This window comes from Lepidochelys kempii, chromosome 5, assembly GCF_965140265.1.
Source record: "Lepidochelys kempii isolate rLepKem1 chromosome 5, rLepKem1.hap2, whole genome shotgun sequence".
In the NCBI taxonomy this organism is placed as follows: domain Eukaryota; kingdom Metazoa; phylum Chordata; order Testudines; family Cheloniidae; genus Lepidochelys; species Lepidochelys kempii.
In genome coordinates, this window is record NC_133260.1 from 21,872,776 (window position 1) to 21,899,133 (window position 26,358).

General features: G+C 42.7%; 1 protein-coding gene across 1 annotated transcript in view; it reads right to left on the reverse strand.

Moving 5' to 3' along the window:
* Positions 1 to 206: 206 nt before the first annotated feature.
* The window catches only part of ALPK2 (alpha kinase 2), a 68,078-nt gene continuing 41,926 nt past the window's right edge, over positions 207 to 26,358 (reverse strand). Inside the window, 5 exon segments of the mRNA XM_073346082.1 lie at positions 207 to 541; positions 12,217 to 12,265; positions 18,904 to 19,121; positions 22,345 to 22,433; positions 22,537 to 22,811. Coding sequence (XP_073202183.1) covers positions 265 to 541; positions 12,217 to 12,265; positions 18,904 to 19,121; positions 22,345 to 22,433; positions 22,537 to 22,811 — 908 coding nt within the window. The 3' untranslated portion in view covers positions 207 to 264.

Sequence of the window (26,358 nt, forward strand, 5' to 3'; positions counted from 1 at the left end):
CTCCTGCACAAAGACCAAGACACAGAGTGTGCAAATACACAGACATACACAGATATGACATATGTAAAAATACTTGAAAGTTAATCGAGGCAGATAGCTTTGTTTGGCTTTGAAAACTTTCCTTTGCTTTTGAATTGTAGCCTGCTAGGCCACAGATGCAGCTGGTTTCCTGGTTGCTGTTACAAAGAACAGCTTCCAAATGTTGGCATAAAGCAGAAGGCTCAGTCTAACGCCACAGTCATGTCCTTCAGTACCTGTCCATTTCTAGAGAGGAGCTTGTGCGAAGTGGTGCAGTGTTACTGGAAGCTTTGAAGACAGGAGGTCTATGTTTGTCTTGGCTGCCTGTGTGCTGGCCACTCTTTTCTGTACTTTTGGTGAGTTTGGAGGGACTTTGCTTTTCATGGCTGTTGGTTTCCTCTGTTTTTGATGTCTGCTGTGGAGAGAGTTCAACCCCAACATCTCGCAGTACTTATTGCACTGGTGGAGGGCTTTAAACTGATCAATGAAGGAAATGGCGCAGTTGCCTTTAAACCCTTTGTATCTGCACCAGTGAAGAAGAACAAAAAAGGAATTTCAACATTTGTTTTTCAAGCCAGGTCTACGGTATGACTTTGGACTCATAAGTAACACTACAACATTTAATAAGCCTCTCATCGCCTCTTTGAAGGAGAGAAGTATTATCCCAATTTTCTAGATGGTAAAATGAGGAACAGAGAGACTAAATGACTCACCCAAGGCCAATCAGTGAGTCAGCTGCAGAGCAGAAAACAGGGCTCAGGAGGCTGGCTCTCAGCCCTGTGTTCCAACTATTCCTCTTCCATCTATAATTTCAACTTGTGGCTAATACAATTGTTAGTTAACAAACTTCTTAGTTAGATAAGTTTATAAACAAAGAAAATTCCACAGTATAATCTTTATAAAGTGCTTGGGGCACTTCAGATAGAAGAAGCCTACAGAAGTGGGTAAGTGTGATCATTATTACTCTGAAGGAGTGTCCCTGCTGCTCACACACAGGGCTAGTGTGTGGGGGGCCACAGCCTGTCAAGCTGACCCATGTTGTCTTGTTCCCTTGTACTCTCTCCATCTCTCTAAAAAGAACAGGAGGACTTGTGGCACCTTAGAGACTAACAAATTTATTTGAGCATAAGCTTTCGTGAGCTACAGCTCACTTCATTGGATGCATAGAATGGAACATATGGTAAGAAGATATATATACATACAGAGAACTTGAAAAGGTGGAGTAAGAGGCTAATTAATTAAGATGAGCTATCTTCTTACTATACGTTTCATTCTATGCATCCAATGAAGTGAGCTGTAGCCCACGAAAGCTTATACTCAAATAAAATGTTTAGTCTCTAAGGTGTCACAAGTACTCCTGTTCTTTTTGCGGATACAGACTAACACAGCTGCTACTCTGAAACCTCTCCATCTCTCTGTATCTATCTGTTGTTGCTTGGCTTAGATTGTAAGCTCTGGGGGCAGGGACTGTCTTTTTGTTTTGTTTGTTATCATATCAGGAGAGTGATCTTTGTCCTGTTGGGAGCTGTGCGTGAACAAATTTATCTGGTAGCATCAAAATGAAAATATCTGAGCTGCAATATACTATACAGTCCTAAAATGTCCTGGGCAATTCATTTCTCTCCCAGGCAGCCTGCCTAGTGCCAATAAAGATGTTGCCTGCTCCAAGAAGAAAAGCCCAATCTCTATAGGACGGATGGGCCTTTCGGTACTAGCATGATTTGTAGAATAAAATTCACCAAAGGAGATAAGCAGGTGGCACAGAAACCAAAAGCTATCTTTTAAGGCAGCGTGACAGTATCTTTCTCTGTTTACCTCTAACAGCTTCATTCTGCATCTCTATTGTTCCTTTAAGGTGACGGAATAGGGAGTTTGAAATGTCAGGCTATCTGCTTTCCTAGCATCAGTAATCTCACATGAGATGAAAAGGCCACCCTGGAACTCCCATGTGTCAGATCATGATGGAACACATAGTTCCACCGTAGGGTGGGAAAAAACTCTTTGACGAAAGCTTATGCTCAAATAAATTTGTTAGTCTCTATGGTGCCACAAGTCCTCCTGTTCTTTTTACAAATCCTACAGCTTCTCAAACATACCCAAAAAGTAAGTAATGCTTTTCCGCACACCCACACATTCATATTGCAGACTCCATTGCTTCCTTACAGACACACTGTCATAAAAATAAAGGGAAGGGTAACCACCTTTCTGTATACAGTGCTATAAAATCCCTCCTGGCCAGAGGCAAAACCTTTTCACGTGTAAAGGGTTAAGAAGCTAAGATAACCTTGCTGGCACCTGACCAAAATGACCAATGAGGAGACAAGATACTTTCAAATATGGCGGGGGGGGACAAAGGGTCTGTCTGTCTGTGTGATGCTTTTGCCAGGAACAGATCAGGAATGCAGCCTTACAACTGTTAGTTAGTAAGTAATCTAGCTAGAAATGCGTTAGATTTCCTTTTGTTTAATGGCTGGTAAAATATGCTGTGCTGAATGGAATGTATATTCCTGTTTTTGTGTCTTTTTGTAACTTAAGGTTTTGCCTAGAGGGATTCTCTATGTTTTGAATCTGATTACTCTGTAAGGTATTTACCATCCTGATTTTACAGAGGTGATTCTTTTACCTTGTCTTTAATTAAAATTCTTCTCTTAAGAACCTGATTGCTTTTTCATTGTTCTTAAGATCCAAGGGTTTGGGTCTGTGTTCACCTGTACAAATTGGTGAGGCTTTTTATCAAGCCTTCCCCAGGAAAGGGGGTGTAGGGCTTGGGGAGATATTTTGGGGGAAGATGTCTCCAAGTGGACTCTTTCCCTGTTCTTTGTTTAACAGGCTTGGTGGTGGCAGCATAGGGTTCAAGGACAAGGCAAAGTTTGTACCTTGAGGAAGTTTTTAACCTAAGCTGGTAAGAATAAGCTTAGGGGGTCTTTCATGCAGGTCCCCACAACAGCACCCTAGAGTTCAGAGTGGGGAAGGAAACTTGACACACACACACATATATATCTATAGACTTTGTTGCTTATGTTTAAACACACGTGCACACACACAATCTTGTCTTAAATGATTTTAAACAAATCATTGCAGCCTTGAATACATGTGGAAAGAAGATCACAAATCCTCATTATCTTGTAAGTGAAATTATTGGTGTCCTTTATGGAGATCAGCTTCAACAGGAGAGGGAAGTTCTGAATTCAGTCTTTTAATTTTTGATATTTTTGGCCATTTTTGTCTCCTCGTGATGACCTTACAATCTCAGCCCCTTCCTTAAAGTTGGAGCTGGTTGAATATTAAAAAAAATAGCTCACGAAAGCTCATGCTCAAATAAATTGGTTAGTCTCTAAGGTGCCACAAGTACTCCTTTTCTTTTTTTAAAAATCTTTGTGGGAATTTTAGTGAATAAAAGCACTACACTGAGGTTGCTATTATGTGTCATGTGAACATACCCATGCCAAGCCAGGCAGGGGAGGATTTATCTGCCTGACAAGTGAATAAGGTGGTGGACCTGCCCTGCTCTAGACACGCTACTCAGCCTGTCTGGTGGAAGTAGAGAAATCTCCTGCTTGACTCGTTTAGGGCTAAGAGTAAGAGTTTATTCCCTTCCCTGAGTAGGCAGTGGCATATAGCTGTGCTGCTCCAGGTGGAGCTCCCAAAGGGAAATGCAACTCAGACTCACCCTCTGAGTTACAATTGCTCCACAACACCTGTCTGCATACTAGGGAGCCATTGCATTTGCCCATGAACTGATCCAGCATATATAATCCACTGGTCTGTGTGTATCTGCACCCAATCCAAAGAGGACATGAGTCTATTTCAGTTCTTAGCTGCAGCTGGCTCTTCAGCTCATGCTGTAGAGACTCATGGTTCTAGGCTTGGAGGCCTCTAGTTCAATCTAGGTCAAGGTGGTGGACATCATCACATGTACTTCATCCTGCCCTCATCACTGCCAGCCAGCCCTGTTGGCTGGTGTGTGTGTGTGTGTGTGTAACCCTGGCTCTCCTTGTCCCTTTGCCGGCCTCCAGCCTAATTATCAGGCACAGAGTCTGTGCTCTCCCGCTACACCCTGACTCAGGTTTACAGTAGCTTGCACCTGATGCGCCCGCTCCTTTACACTCCCTGGCTCTGCAGGTTGCACTTACAATCTAGCCCTATGGTAGATTATAAATAGAAAGGCAAAATAGCTTGGGGCTCTGTGAGGGAATGAGGAATGTTCTCCCACTCCTGGGGGGAGGGAATAGAGCCAGGAGACTCCCAGACCAAGCCCCGTTTTAGAAGCATGAAGACCTGGCTTCAATCACATCAGAGGATGGTTCTTCTCACAGGCAAGCCTACCTGACATTGGCAAGAGTTTCGTCTTTGGATTAAGCTGAGGATAGCCTTGGGCTTGACTGTGGAAATTGGCCAGGGCAGGGCAGAGCAGCGGCTCATCAGAAAGGGCATGCATCAGAGACAATGCTTTGTTTCTCCTTTTGTTGTGTTTTGTTTGTGTCTGAAGGGGTTTAATCATGAATATTCAACCAAGCACTGGGTGTTTGTGGAAATAAAGGCCAAATTCACAGCGACTATTAATCAACAACAAATAATTCAATGAGTTCTAGTTAAAACCTCTTCACTCTATAGTGGTTTTGTATTACTCTCCTGCATGCTGCAGCACTGTACATGTCAGAGATTCAGATGCCAGTGTCTGAGTGGATAATGAGCCTCTGTGATGTAGAGAGCCTTTGGAGAGCATCTGCTTGCTTTAATATTTAAAATATCTTGTTTCCCCTGCAGGACTGAAAGAGAGGCCACATTTCTCTTCCACTCTGAGTAGGGCTGTTCTATTGAGCAGGAAGAAATCTAAATGCTTTGGAATCTCCAGGGCCATTAGTGATCTGACAGCTTTCACTGCAATGAATGATCGTTGTTTTTCTTTGTGATTGCTCTTGTAGATGTGTGCAAAATGACCAGTTTCTGAGGCATGAATGTGGTGGGTTTTCCTCCTGGCAGGCACTGGCCATTTTTCAAATTGAGAAGGGGAAACCATTTCCTTTTTCCAGGAAGCCACATTAATGGAAATTGTGTTCCTGCTGGTGGAAATTTTTCACATGCTCTTTCCTGCTCTCTGCAAGAAGTTTATGCACTGATCTATAGTACTGAAACCAATAGTTTAACAGTTTGAGATCATTTTGTCATGAAAAGGTAGAGTTTAAAATCCTATCCTCTTTCCTCATGAAACTAGAAAAATTATCCAGTCTATGGGGATAAATTATTAACTCTTATGTCAGTAATGTCTCTGCAGGATCAGTACACGTTTCTATTCACCATTGATCTCAGAGGACATATTGGAAGGAAACAACCATGAAATTATTTCTTTCTTTAGTCCATTAATTTAGGCCCAAATTTTCATCAGTGATGATTGATTCTGGGTTATTCAAACTTCAGGGGCCCAACCTGAGACATTTTGGGCCTGATTTTCATAGGTGCTGAGCTCTCAGAGCTTCCACTGAGGTCAACTGGAGTTCTGGATGCTCAGCACTCATTAAAATTAGGCCCAACGTGTCTCAAATTGAGCACCCAGAAACTCAGAGACTGCAGATGAGTGTCCAGTTCTGTGACGGTTGGCTATAGTTAATTAGTCTCTGGCTAATGGGCGAACAAGTTCAAAAGAAAATCCAGATTAATGAATTCAGACTATTTTCCTATTCATATTTTGTTTCTGTCACTCACTATGTTGTTCCTTTTAAAGAGCTGATCATCCGATCAGGGACCAAAAAAAAAAAAAAAAAAAAAAAAGAATATCATCAATTACATGCCACAAAGAGCAGATGTTTGAAGTGAATAATTTGTGAAAACTTCACAAACAAGCCACAGTCTCAGAGTTATTCAGCTGAAATATTCAGCACATACTGAATACATTCTCAGCGAACAGGACTGGGCCTTCAGTTGCTCAGGAATGAAAAACAAGGCCAACATTTTGTAGAGTTTAAAAAGGTGATTAATACTATTCCACCAACTTTATTCACAAATCAAATAGCACCCATTTCCCTTTTTCAGTCATAATTGGCTTTTGTTTGGTTTTGTAACTAGAGATAGGACAAAATCAACCATGCCCCTCTGAGGCAAACACCACCACATTTTGGAGGTTGAGAGGCTTCAAAATCTTGGGCTGGATCTGAATTTTGTGAATGGCCCCTATCTTTACAATGGGTCATCAAAAGCTACCTATTTATCCTTTTACACCACACTCTTCACCACAGCATGTGAGAATTAAATCCTTGCCTCTGAGCACCCCCAGCCTTTGCGGTATTCAAAAATCCAGATCCAATTTTTGCAGTTTGTAACTCAGTGCTTCCGTCACTTACACATCTAGAATTTATCATTTGTTCTGCAAAGTCTTAATGACTATAGTCTAGCTGCAGCTTGGAAGGACTAGTGAGGTTAATTCAAACATTCTGCTGCTATTATAGCTTGCGGGTACACATAATGGGGGAGGAGGTTTGTGTCAGCGAATGGCTTCTAAATTGGAAATGTCCTTATTTTGCTTTCATATGTATTGTGCTCAAGAGCACTCAGTGACCTTTCCAAGCTCCTGAAAGAATGTTTAATCTGTTATTTAACATACCATGTGTTATTAATTAACTAGTTGGATCACTGATGAATGCAGTTTATGACAAAATCCCCTCATGTTTAGGGAGAAGCCCAAACCAAAACTCCTGAAATTTAGAGGAGTTGGGATTTGGATCCAGATTCAAACATTGCAGTGCCTTCCCTCTCCACAGTAGGCTACTCCAAAGCTCTCCATGCTTGAAAACGTGCAGGAATTTTTAGATTCCACATTTGGCAGCCGGAGCCTTTTTTAATCCCAATGGCTATCGGTGTACAAAAGCATATCGTGATCTCATTTCCTTTGTGTTTTTTACAAACACTGGCTACTCCTTGGTACTTAACATCTAATCTTAAAATTTTGGTAGTTGTCACCAAGCTGCTAGAAATCAGATCATTGTATTTTACTTTTTTTTGTTTTAAATCTAAGAAAGAATTGAGCCAATAGCGTATTTACATGGGTTAAGTTGCTGACTTCGGAGCTCCCCAATAATTAAATGATAAATGTTTCAAGGCTTGTTTTTTTCATTTCCAGTAAAACTTTGCCCTCTAGTGGTAGACAATTTATTGCAGCCATTTCTATTACACTTCAATTTAATAAATTTGTGCTTTTGTGCCTTTTTACTCCACTGATAAAACAGGCAGGTAAGGTACGCAAAGCAATTACCAATCAGAAATGTGTTTAAATGTTGTAAGCATCTAGTCTCTTCATAACCACTACCAAAGCGGGGGAGATACTGCGGAGAGCAGACAAAGAAATAAATTCTGGACAGTGCAATTCATTGTGGTTCAGACTCTAACTGCTTGGAATCTCTGGCTTATAAAAAAATTAATGGCACTGGGCAATGCTAGAAATGTTACGCAGAATATTAATCGGGGCTGTCTCTTGCTAGGTGTATTGTATGCTTGTTTTAAAAGTAATATTAGGGGAAATTAAATGAACATAAATAATTCCTGATGTTTGCCATATCAGCTTTTCTAAATTAATCAATAACAGTTTACAGCATGACATTATAGTATTTTTCAACTTAATTATATAAGCAGTATAGTGTAGGTTTTATTTCTTTGCTAATCATTGTCATAGTGTTGTCAGAGTGAATTTAGCTTTTTATTTACTTGCTGAATTGAAGAGAAACTCTATGAATAGTCTCCATTCAGCCATAATTCTGGTAAAATTTCCCCAAGTTCAATATAGGCTCAAAGGAATTAGATATGACACCTATTCGATCAATGAGTTCATCTCCTCTGCAAAGGCAGCTAAGCCGATAACAGAATTTATGTCGGCTATCACACTGATACGTTAAAAGAAAAGGAGTAAATAAATTTGTTAGTCTCTAAGGTGCCACAAGTACTCCTTTTCTTTTTGCGAATACAGACTAACATGGCTGCTACTCTGAAAACTGATACATTAGTTTCATTTCATTTCATCTCTGTCTCACAGAGTCAAAAATATTAGAATCATTATCAGAATTATAAGCCAGTATGACACTGTATGCGTTCACAGACATACTAGATTTACTATCTCATTTGTTTGTTTACAATACTAAGCTGTGATGTGGATGAATTCTACCTATTTATTTGTTTTCCCCTGTCCATCCGAACATGTTTTAAAATCAGTCTGGCAAAAATTAACTCAAAGGCATCCTTCTGGGTAAATGATGAACAATGTGGGGAAAATACAGGACCAGCAAAAAATCTGTTGCCTTATAGAAATAACATGAGTCAAACAAAAGGACACTAGACATTTAAATTGCTTAAGACAAAGAGTGTCTATTTGGGGTGATCCTTAGTTCAGATTTCACTGTACAGTCTTTGTCTGACCTCATCTTCCTGTCTCTTTGTCTCAGATGGGTTTTCATCTGCATAATTTCCCATAGTATGTTGTATAATAACATTCATTAAAGCCTTTCTATAAATCATCAAGTTCCAGAGCACAGCATAACATAATTAAAACTTTTATGATTTCTTTATTTGCTAGCTGGATGATGATGACTAATTCAAATGATTTCACTCTGGAGCCAATGAAAAAAAAATCAATTTAAATTTTGAAAAAGTGCCAGGCTAGAAATGTGAAGGGTTTTCCTAGAATATGCTAGGATAGTACAAAGGGTGGTGGTGGGGGAAGGAAGGGGAAGCTTTGTTTTTTTCTGTGTCTCTGGCATATAAAGAATCACATAGCCAATAAAGATATTTCTCTTTGTACATATTGCTGTGATCAGTTCTGTTTTTTGTACAGATTTCTCGAGAAAGAATATAATGTAAAGTGGTTGTCACAAGCATCTACCCAAGAAAGATGCAAGGGAACAGAACTGTGACAACACATACAACAAAGCTAGAGAAAAGAATAGCATGCATTAGTTGAGGAAACAACAAGCTTGTTAAAATAATATTGGAAAGAGTGTTCCCCTCTCTCTCTCTCTCTCTCTCTCTCTCTGGTGCAAAATTTCACAGCAGTTATTGTTGGCATGGTTGGAATTACTAAACATCTCAGCAGATAAATGACATTTAAAAACTGATAAAAGGAATTTTGTGATTTCCCCATGTATGGTTAATCTGTGGATCTCACTTCTGCAAGATATTGTGGTGAAGGGCTTAGCAGATTTTAAATAAAGGTTAGACATTTATGTGAATAATAATAATATCACTCAGTCATATTTTCTAGTGTAAATGTGTATGAGGGATAACGGCACCCAAGCTTCCAGAGAGGAGTCAGCAACTAACTGTCTGGGATAGTTGCCTATGTTTTCCATTATGTGGCTTTTACTTTTTCCTGTGAAGCATCTGGTATCTGCCAATGTCTGAGACGGGAGACCGGATTCGATGGACCAGGGGTCTGACCTGGTACGACTGCTTCTGTGCTCCATGACACACTCTAGCGAGGACAGAAGGCAAGGTCCTGCACCTCTGGAATGCTCTTCAGCCACTGTCACAGGCTGGCTGGCCCCTTAAGGCAACCCAGGCTCAGCCTTGCCTGTGACCAGACAGCTTTCCCCAGCTGAGGCTTAATTATATAATGACAGGTTTCAGAGTAACAGCCGTGTTAGTCTGTATTCGCAAAAAGAAAAGGAGTACTTGTGGCACCTTAGAGACTAACCAATTTAATGACTCACCTCAGATGCCAGGGAGCAGAGAGAGGACTACTTAAACAGAGCTGTGAACTCAGTCTGGGGAGGACTCCCAGGAGAGAGGAGGGTGGGAAGGGCCTGAGAAAGTGAGGCTGGAAGAGACCCACAGGCAGCAGGTTAGGATCTTGTGGAGGGGCCCTGATGTAGGGCCTCTAATGACCAGAGAGATCTCTGAGGGAAGTTGTGAGAGTTCCTGGGGAGGGGACCACAATGGGGGGAAACCTGCTGGGAGGGAACAGCGACAGAGAGGCTCTGCAGGGCCCAGGGATAGGAGTTAAGAAGCCAAGAATGTCAGTGTAGCCTGAGGGGGCAGAAGAATTATTCATCTGGATTTACTGAGATTGACAGTTGGAACTTTTGTTACCCTGGAAAGGGACTGAATTTAAAAGTCTTTGAAAGAGACAGGCCATTGTGGGGCTAAGGAAGTGGGCAGTAGGGGGCACTTCGCTAGAGGCGAAGTCCCCTGCAACACCATGACTTAGCACCAAGGGGTACTAGGGTGGTAAGAGTGACCACTTACAGTCCCAGGGGAGCAAACCTGCTCCATGCCTTCTAGAAGACTTCATAAAAACCAGTGGGTGAAATCCTGGTCTTATTGAAATCAATGGCAAAACTCCCACTGTATTCAATGGGGCCAAGATTTCACCCAGAGTTCCCACTCCCTGACATGAGTTATCCTCACAGAGGGATTAAAGGGACTTGTGCTTTTAGCTATTATTTTATAGCAGATTAAAAATTAGTAGTACTTTGGGAGAAGTGGAAAAGAATTATAACATAAATGGGCTAAGCTTTTCATTTCTGATGTGGAATTCTATATATTTGTCTCTTAAGAAGGTCTAAAATAATTGCAGAGCCACTTATAGACAGGTTGCTTTTAAATGCCTTGTACTGTGTTTGACAGCTCCAAGAGGTTTTTGTTTTTGCAAAGCAGGGGGCTACAATTTGCAATTAAATAAATGCCAGCAAATCGTTAAATGAGTTTCCTTTGTGCATCAAGTTATGAGACTAGATATAGTTGCATTGGACATTCTCCCTCCCTCACCTGCCTTGCATGGCTCGCAAGAGCACCCAGTAAAGCCTGAGAAAACAAGAGGCATCTGAGTGTGTCGTGGGAGGAATAACTAACACACCGAGTCTGAAATTTGAGAAGAGGGGTAATTATATATAAGACAAGGTGCCACTGTTTTCCGGAAGTAGGAGGGATGTTTAGTTTTAGTATCACATAACTAATAATGACAGTATCTGTAGGCTTCTGACCTTTCTGCTGAGCCTAGGACTCTCTGCCATGCTCAAATCTCTTCCAGCAAACCATTTTATTCTTCAACATGAAACTTAGGAAAAATGTCAAAACAGAAGGAAGTTCTTCTGTCCCCCACATGATACAGCTCCCAGAGGCTTCCCCCGGCCCCTTTGAAAGGAGTGCTGAAAGGAGAACGTGCCCTTTCCTTCACTCCTGCTGCATCAAGGTCTACTGCAGGATCCCATCTCTCATCTGCAGCTCCTCTCCGCTGAACCACTTGCTGACTTTCACTTGCTCCCTTCCCACTTGCTCCCACAATCACTTGCTCCCTTCCCAGCTGGGTCTGATCACTGAACAGGGCTTGCTGGCCCCAGGCCCCTGGCACTTAATGAGGCAGACCACCTTGTTGCAATATCCATCAATCCATGGTCGCTGCCAGCAAGTGCGAGTTGTGATATGGATGCATCCCATTCCTGGGACATTGTGTGTTTCATAACAGTTATTCAATAGCCATCAGACAGTAACAACTCTCAGTCACTTCTGGGCTGGGCTGGCCTTGAACAAGCAACCTAGACAGGATAGACTGGGGCTGCCAAACATTTCAAAAAGAACAAGTGATTTTTGGATGCCTCATTTTTTAGGTGCTCAAACTGAGGTGCCTTAACGGGCCTGATCTTCAGAAGGTGATTCTTCACCACTTCTGAAAATCAAGCCCTTATAAAGTATCTCAAGATGGGTACACAAAATCACTTTTGAAAATGTAGGCCTGTATCCCACTACCCATCCCCTGAATCATCACATCTCCCGGATTTTTCAAATAATTTTGCATTGTGGATAAGATAGGAACTGAAGCATTAAATATCGACTGTTCTATTGATTTGTATTGCATGGGAGATAAAAAAAAACAAATAGAAAAGAAAATCTTGGTGATTATTTGTTATTTTACAAGGAACACCAATGATATCTTATTTGTTCCAAGATAAAGTGTTTATGAAGAAATTCTGCAAAGCAAAACCTCCAGTTTGTTCGCTTTTCTTCAAAGAGGAAAACAAATGTGTTTTCTTGATAGGAAGGTTCCCATTAATATTTTATGAATGTGAGGAGGTTAACAGAAATTGCATTGGGATTGTTTTTCCCCCTAAAGTTATGGTGAGAAATAAATCTCCAATGCACCCACCCCCATCAGGTTTACACTGTGAGGAGTTTGAAGCACAATGCAAATATATTTCATTAAGAAATATGTCTTTCACTCACCCTTTGGCCAATGTTGCTATGCCAACGTCAGTTAACTTCATTCCTACACCTACAAAACCAAAACAAAACAGGGAGCTTGCATTATACCAGGCTTTCTAGGAGTGTCTTCAGATTTATAGCCTTATAGATGCAGCTAGGTATTCTTTATTGATTATAGTTTGTTTCAGTCATCTCTGTGTAGTGGCAATATTTTAACATTCTCCCCTCAAACGTAGGGTTTTTGCTCTGTGTGATTCACAACACTAGCAGCAGTCAGGAGCATTCCAGTGATTTACAAACAGAGTGATAAATGGAGCTCTAAGGCTCTGGAATGTTTCCGATGCTGGAGGGTAACTGAGGAGCCTCACTTCAACTGTGACATCTTAAAGGAACATCTGAATCCAGCATCAGAACATTTATCATCTGCAAAGAGATGCATAAAGGTCATTTATTGTTCCTAAGTTTTGGGATTTGGATGTTTGCAAGCTGGGGTGGGGTACAGTGTATTCCAATGTGGAAACCACTTTGCATATCAGCACCATGGCCCAACAGTCTTTGCTCTCCGTTTAGTTTTTTGGGTGACCAATAGGCACTAAATTAAACTCTTCACTCGGTGTTTCCAAAAAGCTCTTATGCTTCCCACTTTTACCCCACTTTTGGTTTACTAGCCATTGTGGGGAAATCCCTGCCCTGCGTTGTGAGCTTGTGCTGTGGAAAGATGATGATGCAGGGAGCCTCCTTCTCCCTCAGAGCAGGTGTGCAGGTGTAGGGTAGGATACAGATCTAGCACTTCCTCAAGTGCACCGCAGGAAACAAAAGCTAGTGTGCCTTGCAACAGTCACAGCCAAGCCATTCCAAGGGGATGTGGTCAGCAGGTTTGGGGCATGGACAGGGTCCGAGTGGTCCCCCTTTGTGAGGATGCTGCTGTCAGCAGCAGATACACCGTGCTCCTTTTTTGGAGCAGCAGTTGTAAGAATCAATACAGAGCATATAACCCGCAGGCTCAGATACTAAGTCAGCTGCTCTGCTTCCTGACTCTAGCATGCCTCATACTCATAAGGCCAGGAGGAATTTGCCCTATAGACTTTTCCCTGTTAATTCATTTGCATTTGTTTGGGGGGGGGGGAGGAGGAGTTTCAGCCTTCTCATTTGAAAGGGTAAGGGGTGAAAGATTCCACGTTTCCTTGCAGAACCCCAGCCAGGACAGTTGCTCTATTTATTCCCTCAACAACTTAGTGAACACATACACTGTACTTTTTAAAACGCCAAATATTTGCACAATGCGGATGAGCGAGGCACATAATGGTGTCATGGCAGCGTTCTCTAGATAGGAGGAGGGCATTCCTTCAGACGCGATCAGGAGCCTGGGTGTGAATTTTTCCGTTGGTTTTAATAGATGTTAGATGGTTAAATGCAAGGCAAAGTGAGGGCACAAGGTGCTGTTTTTAGAGTCTTTTAATTCACAAAGCAGTTCATAAATCCCAGAGTGGTGGGGTGAAAAGCAGGCATTAGTCAGCCTTGTGGTGAATGTTCTGATTTACTAACGTGCATTTGTAATAAAATTAAATCTCCTAGTAAGAGTGTGAGACTTTTTTTCTTTTTTTTCCAAGCTGGTTATTTACAGAGACACAAGCCATGCAAAAACCTCCCCTCCCCCGGATTGGATGCTAATGAACCTTTTTAAAGCACTTGCCACAGCAAGCAGCTAATCCATTTCTTTCCTGTGAGTGTGGATAACACACAGAAAGCCAATACCACACCAGAGCTCACAGGGCCTGTGTTAGGGAGTAGAAAAGAAAATATCAGAAACCGCCCTGCACAGCTTTTATTCTCTCCCATGTGAGATGCCCTATCAAAAGGCGGTGTATTGTTGCAATTGTCCTCCCCACATATTTGTATTGTTCTCTAGTCACTTTGCCAAAGGCACTTGTAATTAGTATTGATTTTTTTTTAATTACCAGGTGGGTCTCAGTGCTTCAATTAGACAAAAAGAATATACTTTAGAAAATCCTATGTCCCTATATAATAATTTGACTGTGGTTCCTCTGGCATAATGCTAGTTTGAATTGTTATTTCAGGGAAAAAAGACTATTACAATAAGTTTTTGATAACAGTAATTTACAGATATTTTTATACTGACAGGGTATCATCTAATTAGCTAATTCCCATGAACGATGTTCTTTATTTGTACTTCAGTAGAGTGTAGGAGTCATGAACCAGGGCCCCATTGTGCGAGGCATTGTACAAACAAGCTCATTGGAAGCTGGAGCCATGGGATTTCCTGGGTTGCATAAGAGGTTCAGGTGTGATTCCTGAATCCAGGCTCTCACTACCAAGGCCAGAAAGGACCAGGAGCATTGCAAGGGCAGCATGCTTAGCACAGCAGGGGGAGCAGGTCAGGAACAACACAGTTAGACTCAGATGAGAGAACTATATGTCCAGAACGGGCTGGAGAAAGTAAAACACAAGCTGAACAGTTGGTGGAGTAAGGCGAAGTGCTGCCTAGGGCTCCAGAGAACAAGCTCCACTCCAAGAGACCCAATTTAAAGCTCCAACTAGGACAAGGAAACGGTTTTAGCTTGTTGAGAGCACAGTCATCGAAAAACATCATTGGGCCATTCAGAACTCACTTGTCAAAACATAGACTGTTTTGGGGGAGTCAGATCCTGCTGTGTGTTACACTCTGCCAGTCCCACTGACATCAGCGTAACTGAGAGCTGAAAGTAGCCCTTGGTCTGTAGCCTAGGACAAATTATTGAAGGTGAAATTCCTCCTCATGCAGACGACCAGCCCAAAGACTACACCATTTAAATCTGACTTTTATCCCTATATTAATATTTAAGTGGTGCAATAGGCTTCATGCTATTTCACCCCATGGTTACTAATACCATCATTAATATCTGTATGGGACAGATTGCCCCTTTTGTCCTCCTGCTGTAAGACAATGTACAGCCAACTGAACGGATGGGTTCTGTGTGATCAAAGGGTTTCTCATGCTCTAAATTCCTTCTCTTGCACCCATAGCAAAGCTCCTTTTGACTTAAGTGGGCATGGGTCAGGCTTGAAGGCTGCGTCTAGACTACCACTTATGCCAGCAAAACTTATGGCACCCAGGGGTGTGAAAAAAATACCCTCCTGAGAGACATAAGTTTCTCTGGCACAAGTACTCATGTGTACAGCATTATGTTGGCAGGAGAGGTTCTCCCACCAACATAGCTACCACCACTCATTGGGGTAATTTTATTAGGTCAACGGGAGAGCTCTCTACCATCAGCATAGAGCAGCTACACGCGTGATCTTACAGCGGCGCTGCTGCAGTGGTACAGCTGTGCTGCTGTAAGCTCGCTAGTGTAGACATGACCTCAGGCAGCTAAAGCCTTTGAGCTGTTACTGACATGCCACTTGAGATGCTGTATGGACTTGTGACACACTTTATATTATTATTATTATTAATACCAATGTTCTAAAATTGAAATGAATCGGGCTAGATATGCCGTGTAAGGTATCTGTGAAAATGTTATGATTTGCCAAGTATGATAATCTTGCTTATATGTTTGTATCACCTTTGTATTGTGAGTTATAGATATGTAGGGTATATCTGCATTTCCAAACTTGTGCTGTGCATCTGGGTGACACCCCCAAACAGATTGAACAGGCTAGGCAGTGCTGATGGCAATGGCCCATCGAGAGTCATCAACTGTACAATGAACCCATTGAAAGGAACCAGAGAATACACCTGATGAGTCAGCAGGGCATGTAGGGGCATGCCTATAGACAGAACTCTAAGGCTTTTCCATGCCATGGGCTGTGAAGCTTGTGTTTGGTACAAAGGAAATACAAGCTGCATGGCCAAAGAATATAAAAGGCAGCTGCATCATCTCTATTTTGTCTTCATTCCTGCTTCTTACCTCTGGAGTAACTTTTCTACAAACTGAAGCTCTGAACGACCCATCCATGCTGTGGATGTATTCCAGAGGGACTTTCAAGCCGGCAAATTCACCAGTACTGCTAAGAACCTGATATATGGATGTCGAAGCCTCCGTATATATCTGGGTGCTTTATCATTTAACAACTCTCTTCTTATTCTTTCTTTATTTTATAATAAACGTTTACTTTTAGATGCTAAAGGATTAGCTGGTAGTGTGGTATTTTGGGTAAGATCCAAACTAATACTGACCTGGTAATGTGGCTGGCCTTTTGGGGTCTGAAGAACCTTTTGTATAGTGAGCAAAGTTTTTAAATAACTTCTCACTGTACTGGACCTATGAGCTGATTGGGAGCCAGAGAACTGGAATGTAATAAAGGGGACTATGTGATCTCTTTTTTCAGCTTCTTGATAACCAGTGTGGGGGATCAGAAGCACAGTTTGTGACTGGTTAGTGAGTTTAACTTCAGTGTTAACCACCAGTTTTGTGGGTATCTGCTCTCCCTTTTGCAGCCTGCCCTGACCTTGGCATTTTAAGTGAGGGCTGCTCCAGGCACACTGGCTCACACTACTTACGTTGTGTTTCTAAAATAAAGGCTCAAGACAAAATGTTCCAACTTTGGTGCCTGAAGACTGGGATTTAAATCCATATTTAGACACCTAAACATGTGGCCTAGTATTCAGAGGTGTGGAACACCTGCAACTCCTAGTCTGGGTTATAATGCCTAGTAATAATACTGTTCTTTACAGGGGACTATGCTTGATGCCATGGAGTGGTTGTATGTTCCAATGACCCTGAGAGGCTGTGACGGCAGGAGTTTTAACTTCCGTTCGGACTATCCAACAGAGAGGTCAAAGGGTAAGGACCAGACAAAAAGAAGCCCGCTGGCTGAGCAATAGGCCAACAACCTATCCTTGTAAAAGAGCTGAGTTATAGAAACACAACAGGAGAGCCATTCTGTCAAACAGCACGATAGACAGGGATGGCGGAGCCTTGTGGGTACTGCAAGTGATGTCTGATGGTGTGGGAAGGATTCTGAATGTGGGGATGAAAGGTCAAGAATTAAATACTAGAGCTACAAAAGGAATTAAAAAGGCACTCAAGAGAGAGACAGTATGTGCGCTAGCAGATGTGCGACCAGGACACTGCACATGATCTGTTCAACAGGAATCTCTCTGGTCCTCATCCAGGAGAAGTAGTTTTATGTGATAAGGTTAGTGAGTGAGAGTAACCCATGCATGCTTGGTGTGACACTCTGTCCTTTTTTGGGGTGGCTAGACCAGCCAGAGCAGGGGCAGGCAAACTTTTTGGCCTGAGGGCTGCATGGGGTTTCCAAAATTGTATGGAGGGCCTGTTAGGGGAGGCTGTGCCCCTGCCCCCTATTCGACCCCCCCTGCTTCTCGCCCCCTGCCAGCCCCCCAGGACCCCTGCCCCATCCACATCCCCCCTCCCCGCTCTCTGTCTCCTGACCGCCCCTGGACCCCCCTGCCGCCCCATCCAACCCCTCCTCTCATTCCTGACACCCCCCCTTCCCCGGGACCCCTACCCCATCCAACCACCTCTTCTCTCTGACCCCCCCCAGACCTCCCATACCTAACTGCCACCCGCCGTCCCATCCAACCCCTCTCCTTCCTGACTGCCTCCCCGGGACCCCTGCCCCATGCAACCCCCCCCTTCTCCCTGCTCCCTGACTGCCCCCGGAACCCCTGTCCCTGACTGCTCCCCGCTGCCCCATCCAACCCCTCCTCTCCTTCCTGACTGCCCCACCCCGGGACCCCTGCCTCCATTCAACCCCTGTTTCCCGCCCTCTGACTTCCCTGACCCCTATCCACACCTCTGGCCCCTGACCACCCCCCGAATTCCCCTGCCCTCTATCCAAACTCCCTTGTTCCCTGCCCCCTTACCGCATTGCCTGGAGCACTGGTGGCTGGTGGCGCGGCTGCACCAGGACAGGCAGCTGCGCCGTCTGGCTGGAGCCAGCCATGCACCGCGCAGCACAGAGCACGGGGTCAGGCTGGGCTCTGCAGCTGTGCTGCCCCAGGAGCTCACAGCCCTGCCCCCCAGAGCACTGAGCAGTGAGCAGAGGCTGTGGGGGAAGGGGACAGCAGGGGAGGGGTCGGGGGCGAGCCTCCCGGGCCAGGAGCTCAGGGGCCGGGCAGGAGAGTCTCGCGGGCCGGGTGTGGCCTACGGGCCCTAGTTTGCCCACCTCTGAGCTAGAGATTGATGAGCCTGCTACAGCCTTGGCTAAGAGATATGCGTCTTTTAGCTCATGCAGTAGAGGATCATGTGTTAAATGCAAGAGCTCCCAGTTTTGATCCCGGCTGCCGCCGACTGGGGTCAGTCGGCGTTACATGACCATGCTCAGCTAGTTTAGCATGTTGAAAACAGCAAAGAATAGAATTGTGCTGAGGGCAAACGTACACAGCCTCTGGCCGTGAAATTCCCAGCCTGGGTCGACAGACGTGGGTTGGTGAGACTCGTGTTAGCACTCTAAAAATAGCTGTGTAGACAGCACTTCCAAGTGCATTGCCCCCATCCCTCAGCTTCAGAGTCTGAGTTGCTGCCCAAGTTGTAACTTCAGTGCAGATTACGCAGCTATTTTTAGAGTACTAGCACAAACCCCCACCCCAAATCTGTCAGCCCAGGCAGGGAGGCTCACTACCTCTGACTCCACAGATGTACTATGAAAGACTGTCCAGTCACTGGGAGACTGAGTGATTGGCTGTCAGGGTGATAGCATGGAGGAACTGTCACATTCTGTCACAAGGATCAGAACTCTCACCTTGAAAATCTGTAACCAGCAAATTTCCATTGGTTTTCTCGTACAGCCAGTGCTGGAAGGTGCAACACTTCTGACCAGCTTCTGAGTCTTTTCTCATGAAATTTATTTCCTTGCCATCCACGACAGAATACTTCACAAATTCTCCAATCAGTTCCTCTTCCACGGTTGCATAAGGGATATTATTCTCAGGACGATGAACAAGGAAAATAGGAATGATCCTGAAATCGAACCCAATAAACCTTAATGATTTCAGTCAGGGAAAGTGTAAGAAAGAGACTTTTTGTCCAGGAACATGCAGTCTCAGACAATCAATAGAAAAGATACTAGGGCTGAGTCAAGTTTGATAGTGGGAAACATTTTGATAGGCATTGGATCCTTCTATTGTGCAATGATCTACAAATTATGTAAGTTCTGTTTCATTTACTGGGTCAAATCTAAACCCCTCTGCATTAAGTTTTCAAAGCATAATTGCTAATACTGTCCTTGTACATTCTGAAAATGAAGGCCTACTAATTTTTGGGTCCATTGTTTTAATGGTGCCTTTTTGACAACAGAAGGCCTGATTTTTAAAGGTGCTGATCTTCCAGTGGCTTCCATGGCAATGTTATCTGTGATCAGTTTTGATGCACTGCAGGGCTTGGGTTTCTCAATTTGTGCACCTAAAGCCAGAGGCATCCAAAGTTAGTTAACACTTTTGAAAATTCAGACCAAAATAACTCTTTTGCCAGACAATAAAAGGAAATATAAGAACTTCTTTTTAGAGGGCTTATTAGATTCTTGGTACAGACTGGCTCAAGCCAAAGCCTTGGAGCTGAAAATCCGTGAAGTTTGTGTCTAGTTCAGAACTCCTCAGCTGACTTCAGGTGAAATTTCACTTGGAAATTCAAAACCAGGCAAAACTCACTTGGTTTTCCAAACTGAAAACTTGGGCTAATTTTGCCAGAAAGTTTGCAAAGCCTTCCATGAATGTGGGCTGGTTTTGTCAGACTCTGGGTTCACTTATAGTTCGGGATGGAATAGGTATGAAACTGGTTGCGGTCCAAATCCAGACAAACTGTGGCAGTTTTGCTTTGAGTTATGGGATCTTCTCAAAGACACACTGAACATAAAGTGAAACTGATGAGCTTTGCATGTCCAGCTAGCACATACTTGAATCTGTTGAGGCTTCTAGAAACTACTTGTCTCACTGCCAACATGAACCTGCCAACATGAACCAGAATTCATTGCTGCTGCATCTCGGCTTCTGAGAAGTGCACTGAAACCTCACAATGAGCCTGATTCTGTTTACATATCTACTGAAGTGACACAGGAGTGCTCCAGTATGGAGCAATAGTCACTGCTTTACTGGAAGATATGGCAAACCTCAGAGAAGTGTGGTCCTCTCCAGTCACATGCTTTCCTGCATCCAACATCATCCCTTAAAGCAATACTGCCAAAATGGTGGTGGTCACACCCAGAAGTACAACTCTCAAGGACAGTCCAGTACTTCTGGAAATGGCAGTGTTCAAGGGGCCTGATTCCCAGCATAATTTGTGTACACACAGCTCATATTGAAATGAATTGGAGTGTTGCCCATATAACTGATGGGGTACAGAGGCCTGAGATGGCTTGGAGATAGGGCAGATGGTCACGCACTTGGAGAACTCTTCCTTTTTGCTCTTTCAAGCCTGGTCTACATTTAATTTTTACTGGTATAACTATTTTGTTTATGGGTGTGGTTTTTATTTTTATTTTAACCGATGTAGGTAAACGGGTAAAAGCCCTAGCGTGGAGCAGGAATGCTGGTATAAAGGGGCCTGACACCTGTCCAGTTATTCCCTTTGCCATTTGGGAACAGCTGTACCCTTTTATACTGATACAACGGTGTCCTCACTAGCAGCCCAGGATGTGAAGATTGCAGTTCTGGAGGAGGAGGCTCTTTCTCTCGCTCGGTAAAACCTCTCATTCCCTTTACAGGGGTGCTGCCAGGAACGATATTTGCTTTGAAGGAAAGCGTGTGGTACTGAACAGGTTGCTTTGGCAAAGCGTTCCAGAGGCTGCATTTTGTGTGGTGCCAACAGAGCGCATTTGGAAAATTCTTTATAGGCACCAATGTCGTCGTCGCAGCAGCTTGCAGTAAACGCCACAAGACTTACAGCCCTTCCTTACTGCATGGTTTTAAAAGGTCCCACCGAAAAATCCTCTTAAATGCCGTCTCGGGCATGTAGGTCCCTTTACACTCGTGTGAGAACCTCTTTCTTTGCTGTGCTTTCCCCCCTAACACTCAGTGCTGCAGCGCGGCCTGCTTTTATCTCAGATCTATGGAGAAAATAAAAACAGTCATGCTGAGCGTGCCTACTGTATACAGCATAACCAAATGGAAGCAGTCCAGCCTTCCTCTTTCCGTCTGGTGCTGTATGAAATAGCTGCCACCATGAATGGCATGTATATAAGTTATTCTAATTAGTAAAGATGGAAAGAGGTGGTGTGGATACCAACACCACCTGCTGTTTTGGATAAAGCAAGGGCTTAGCTTACTGTTCAGCTCCCTTTGGGTCAGTATCTAGATATGTTTTATTTCACTGTTTCCAAATGGAATCATCTTTCACTATATAGAGAGACTACTGGGAAAATAGTTAACTCATCCACTCTAATCTTTTTCAGTGATTCAGATGCAGCTGAAGCAGATATCTTATGTCATCTAGAAGGAGATGGAGACTTAGGCTGCTCACAGGCATGTGAGATTTATCCTTGAGGTGAGTCATGGACAGGTGGAATTTCAACCATCCTTAGGGCATCTGACTATGTATGGTAGCCATACACATGAACAGCAAATCCTTTGAAAAAGATCCGAGTTATCTGTTGCAAAATTCACGAGGTGTCACTTCCCAACCTGAGGCGCAGCGATGGGTCTGTCCTAAAACTACTCATCTGATCTTCACACATAGACAAACCCTCTCTCTACACTGGGACAATCCTTCGATATGAACATCCCAAACTTGGGAAGAGTCCCGAACCAGAGCTAAACTTTGTGGCTTAAGCACAAATGGGCTCAGGTGACTCATCTAAACAGAAGAGACTTAGTGCCAGCTTTCAGAAATGCTAGGGTTTTTTTGCTAGGTTTTATTTTTAATTGAGAGCTTTGGGGTTTGACTCTCATCTCCCACTGGGTTTACACTGGTGTACTTGCACTGACTTACACTGATGTAAAGAGTAACCTATATAAGTGAGATCGGAATTAGGCCCTCTGCTTCTGAATCTCTGGTACTCACTGGATTTTACTCTTTTTCTCTATAATTGGAAGAAAGAATCATTCTTACCATTTCATCATTACCAAGTATGATCTAAGATATGACTGCAGTGGTACCCCATATGTTCTCAGCATGCCTGTTTTTTTCTTCCCCAGCAATATTTTCCAGGAGCCAGATGGCCAGTGTAGCTCAGAATAATATATATACTCACTCTGGCACTTCTCCAAAGCCTTCCAAAGATTCTGCTTCTGCTGCATATATCTTGGCGTACTCTCTTGCAGTATTTTGAACATAGCATTCCTATATTACAAACAGGAATGCCAATGTAGCGTTACTGAAAACATTTAAATTTCAAAGCCAGCTCTTCCCACAATGTTTGTTTACAGAGGAAAATGGAGTTTACCTGCATTGCCAGTTTGTAGTTCTTCTGAACAAGTTCATCCTTGGTTTTGGTCCCATATGAAATAGCAGTGTGCACTTTAAGAACACAGGGATGACCGGGGCTGAATATAGGCACTAGGCCTTGCATCACTTTACTTCGAAATGCTTTCCGGTGCACCCCTTCGCCAAAGTGTAACTCTTCTGTTACTATTCTTCCATGCAGGTTGCCACCGAAATAGCTATCGCTGAGGAAGTCTTCTCTGAATATGAGCTGAATGAATTCAATCTCTTCCAAACCTAAACCACAATGAAACTGTGTTCTGTACAGCATCTTTCCATATACACAGTAAATTGCAAAGAAAGAGACTGTTGAGAGTGAAAAGAAAAGAATAGGGGAAAGGTGGAAAGAAGGTTCTGATGGGGAAAGAGAAGCAGAAGAGAATGCTGAGACACTATGGAGGGACAGAGAGGGAATCATACTGATGGAGTAGAGATGGAATTAGAGAGCTACAAGGTCCATGAGGTAGGCTGGAGCAAATCCACAATGGATTTTAAAAACAAGAAGGGCAGTTTTGAACTGGATCCTCAAATGTACATGAAGCCACTACAGTTGCTTGAGAACCTGAAGTTGGTAGTGGAGATGATTTGTTTCAAATTTTTTGGTCCTGCGAGAAGGCAGGAAAGTTGGGCCATTGAGTCTACAAAATACACACACAGCTAGGGTGTGCTCCATTTGCATGTGTGATTGCACGCCTAACCTCCCTGCAAATCAGGCCTAATCTTTTTAGAAAAGCTTGAAGACGTGAGGTTGTTGTCGATTCTGCTTTAGCTTATTTTACAATTTGAAAAACAATGTTTAAAAATTAACTTTAGCTTTCAGATTTCTTCAGTGCAGAAACCATGTTTACCTGTGTGCTTGTACAGCACCTGGTTCAAGGAGGTCCCGATCTGGACCAGGTACTACCATAATATAAATAATAATTATAGCATCAATAACGTTTTTCAGATCAGTCCCAGAGCTGCAGAATTACATGCTAAATCATGTATCTTGAATAGTTGTGTTTTAAAGAGGTAAGCACTAGGTTAAAGATCAATTAGAAATGAAAGAAGATAATAGGAGGACTAGGAGGGATGGTCTAGGTAATACTTAGTCGTGCCTCAGTGCAGGGACTGGACTTGATGACCTATCGAGTCCTTTCCAGTCCTCCATTTCCATGATTCTATGACTTTTATTCCACAGGTGGTTTTGTGTAGACTCAGGTTCTCCATAAAATATTGTGTCACATTCATCTGTGGGGTAACTGCATTGATTTCAGTGGGGGTGACACTAGGCATAAATTTGAACCATGGTTTCTCAAACTGTTACCTGTGGATTTTATAGGTAGCACTGAGATGACGAACATCTGCTTAAGTTTGTTAAAACTGAATAAAACTGCAGAATTACTGACTTCAATTTTCCAAATGTGTGGAATAACGTTATCAAGAAAATACAGACAAAATATTGGAGGAAGAAGAAGCAGGGAAATACAAAAAGAGTAAAAGAAAAAACCGAAGTGGGGAAAAGGGAAAGATTATAGAGGAAAACGAACTAAAAATTCTACCTACGTTTCAGATCTGCAGAGTGGGGTGACTAGATGTCCCGATATTAGGGACTTTGTCTTATATAGACAACTATACTCCCTGCCCCCTGAAAAAAAAAAAGTATCCCAATTTTTGTCACTTGCTATCTGGTCACTCTACTGCAGAGTTACGCAGAGTGAGGACTACTCTCATCTCTCTATGTGCACACAACTTCTCCCGTGTTAATGAAAAGTGAGAGAAGAAAACCTAAAGCCCTAAGTGCGCAGTACAAAGTCTTTCCTCTTACTAAAGTGACTGTCTCTGATGTAGACGATGTAAACCTTTGACTCCCTTTGAAGCAAAGAATGAACAGTGTATGTATATATACAGTGCTATAATAAAAGGGCTCCTTATCTCCAATTATAGTTCTTTTATCAAGTTATACAGCATTGCTAGATGAAAAGCCCTCCATTTGTTTGAAAGAGGAAGTGAATGATTAATTCTACTCCACAAAGAGAAACAAGAAAAAAATCAACCATCTGAATGAAGTAGTTGACTAGTACAGTATGTTCAGAAATGATAAATCAATTTGCAAAGCGTTGTCTATCTTTAGCACATGCATAGCAAGATGTGCCGGTCTGATTAAATAAAAGATAACACATGGGGAAAATATTCCAGATCTCCATGCTTGCCCTTCTCCTTGGGTAAAGTTACACAGCAGACAACTTGCAAATACCATGTGTTCAAATAGCACTAGAAGATTTTATGCCAGAATATTTTATTACTCCTCTTTTTTTCTCCTTCTTTATCACTGTGACGTTGCAGTGGTATTTCACTATTTACTGTGTGTGAAGTGACAATGCACCAAATGCATCGAAAGTATCTGTCCATTTAACTCAAACTGTTTTATACTACAGGAATTCCATAAAACGCACAATTCTGCAAACTCCCATTAGCTTTAAGAGGAATTTTGCCTTTATTGGGACAGCAAGGGGCAACGCATAATGGGAAAGAACTCTCCAAGAAACATTGCACTGATGACTGATCTATGAGGTCTGAAGGCATTTCTGGTGCAAGAGGAAACAATGATTTATAGTGTATTAATGGTATAATGAAAAAGGATTCAGGGTCAAAGCTAATTTAATCTCTGATGAGTGTTGTGTCTCGGGCTGCACCTTGGAAACACTAACATATCATAGGACTGGAAGGGACCTCGAGAGGTCACTGAGTCCAGTACCCTGCACTCATGGCAGAACTAAGTATTATCTCTATCATCCCTGACAGGTATTTGTTTAACCTGCTCTTAAAAATCTCCAAGAGATTCCACAATCTCTCTAGGCAATTTATTCCAGTGCTTAACCACCCTGACAGTTAGAAAGTTTTTCCTAATATCCAACCTAAACCATCCTTGTTGCAATTTAAGCCCATTGCTTTTTGTCTTGTCCTCATAGGTTAAGGAGAACAACCAGACCTACAGATACATAACCATACCCAAGCCACAACTCCGGAGCTGAACACCTCTGAAGTTTGGAAAAATTCAAAATACCAAACCAGATCTGACTGTTGTAACTGGCCCCAGCTATAAAATGGTCAAATGGGCTAAATCCTCTGCTCAGATGCTCCTGAATATCAGAGTGTTTACACTCCAGACCTGAATTTTATTGATAAGTGCATTCACCAAGATATGTGAGATGCATTGTGCATGTTGGATTAGAATATGCACCTATGTGATCCCCCACCACGGTTAATCTGAGTTTTTGAAAATCAAGCTGTATGATCTATCTATCTATCTATCTATCTATCTATCTATCTATCTATCTATCTATCTATCTATCTATCTATCTATCTATCTATCTATCTATCTTATGATGATTTTGCTGTATGATTAGGTAATCATCCAGAATTACTGCCTTAAGGTTACTGGTCTAGTGGTTGGGGGAGTCTGGCCCTAGCCCCACCCCTTCTGGGGGCCTAGAGTGCCCCCCCTTCCCGCCACCTTGCCCAGGACCCAGGCTGCCTATTAAGCTCATTAAGTTACTTTCACCCCTGTCTGAGGAGGTGACCTGATAACAGTCCTCAAATACATTAAAGGTTTTTATAAAGAGGATGGGAACAATTGTTTTCCTTGTCCACTGAAGATAGGACAAGAAGTAATGGGCTTCATTTGCAGGATGAGAGAGTTAGATTAGATATTAAGAAAAATATGGGTGGTTAAACTCTGGAATAGACTTCCAAAGGAGGTTGTGCAAAACCCATCATTGGAGGTTTTTAAGACAATCATCTA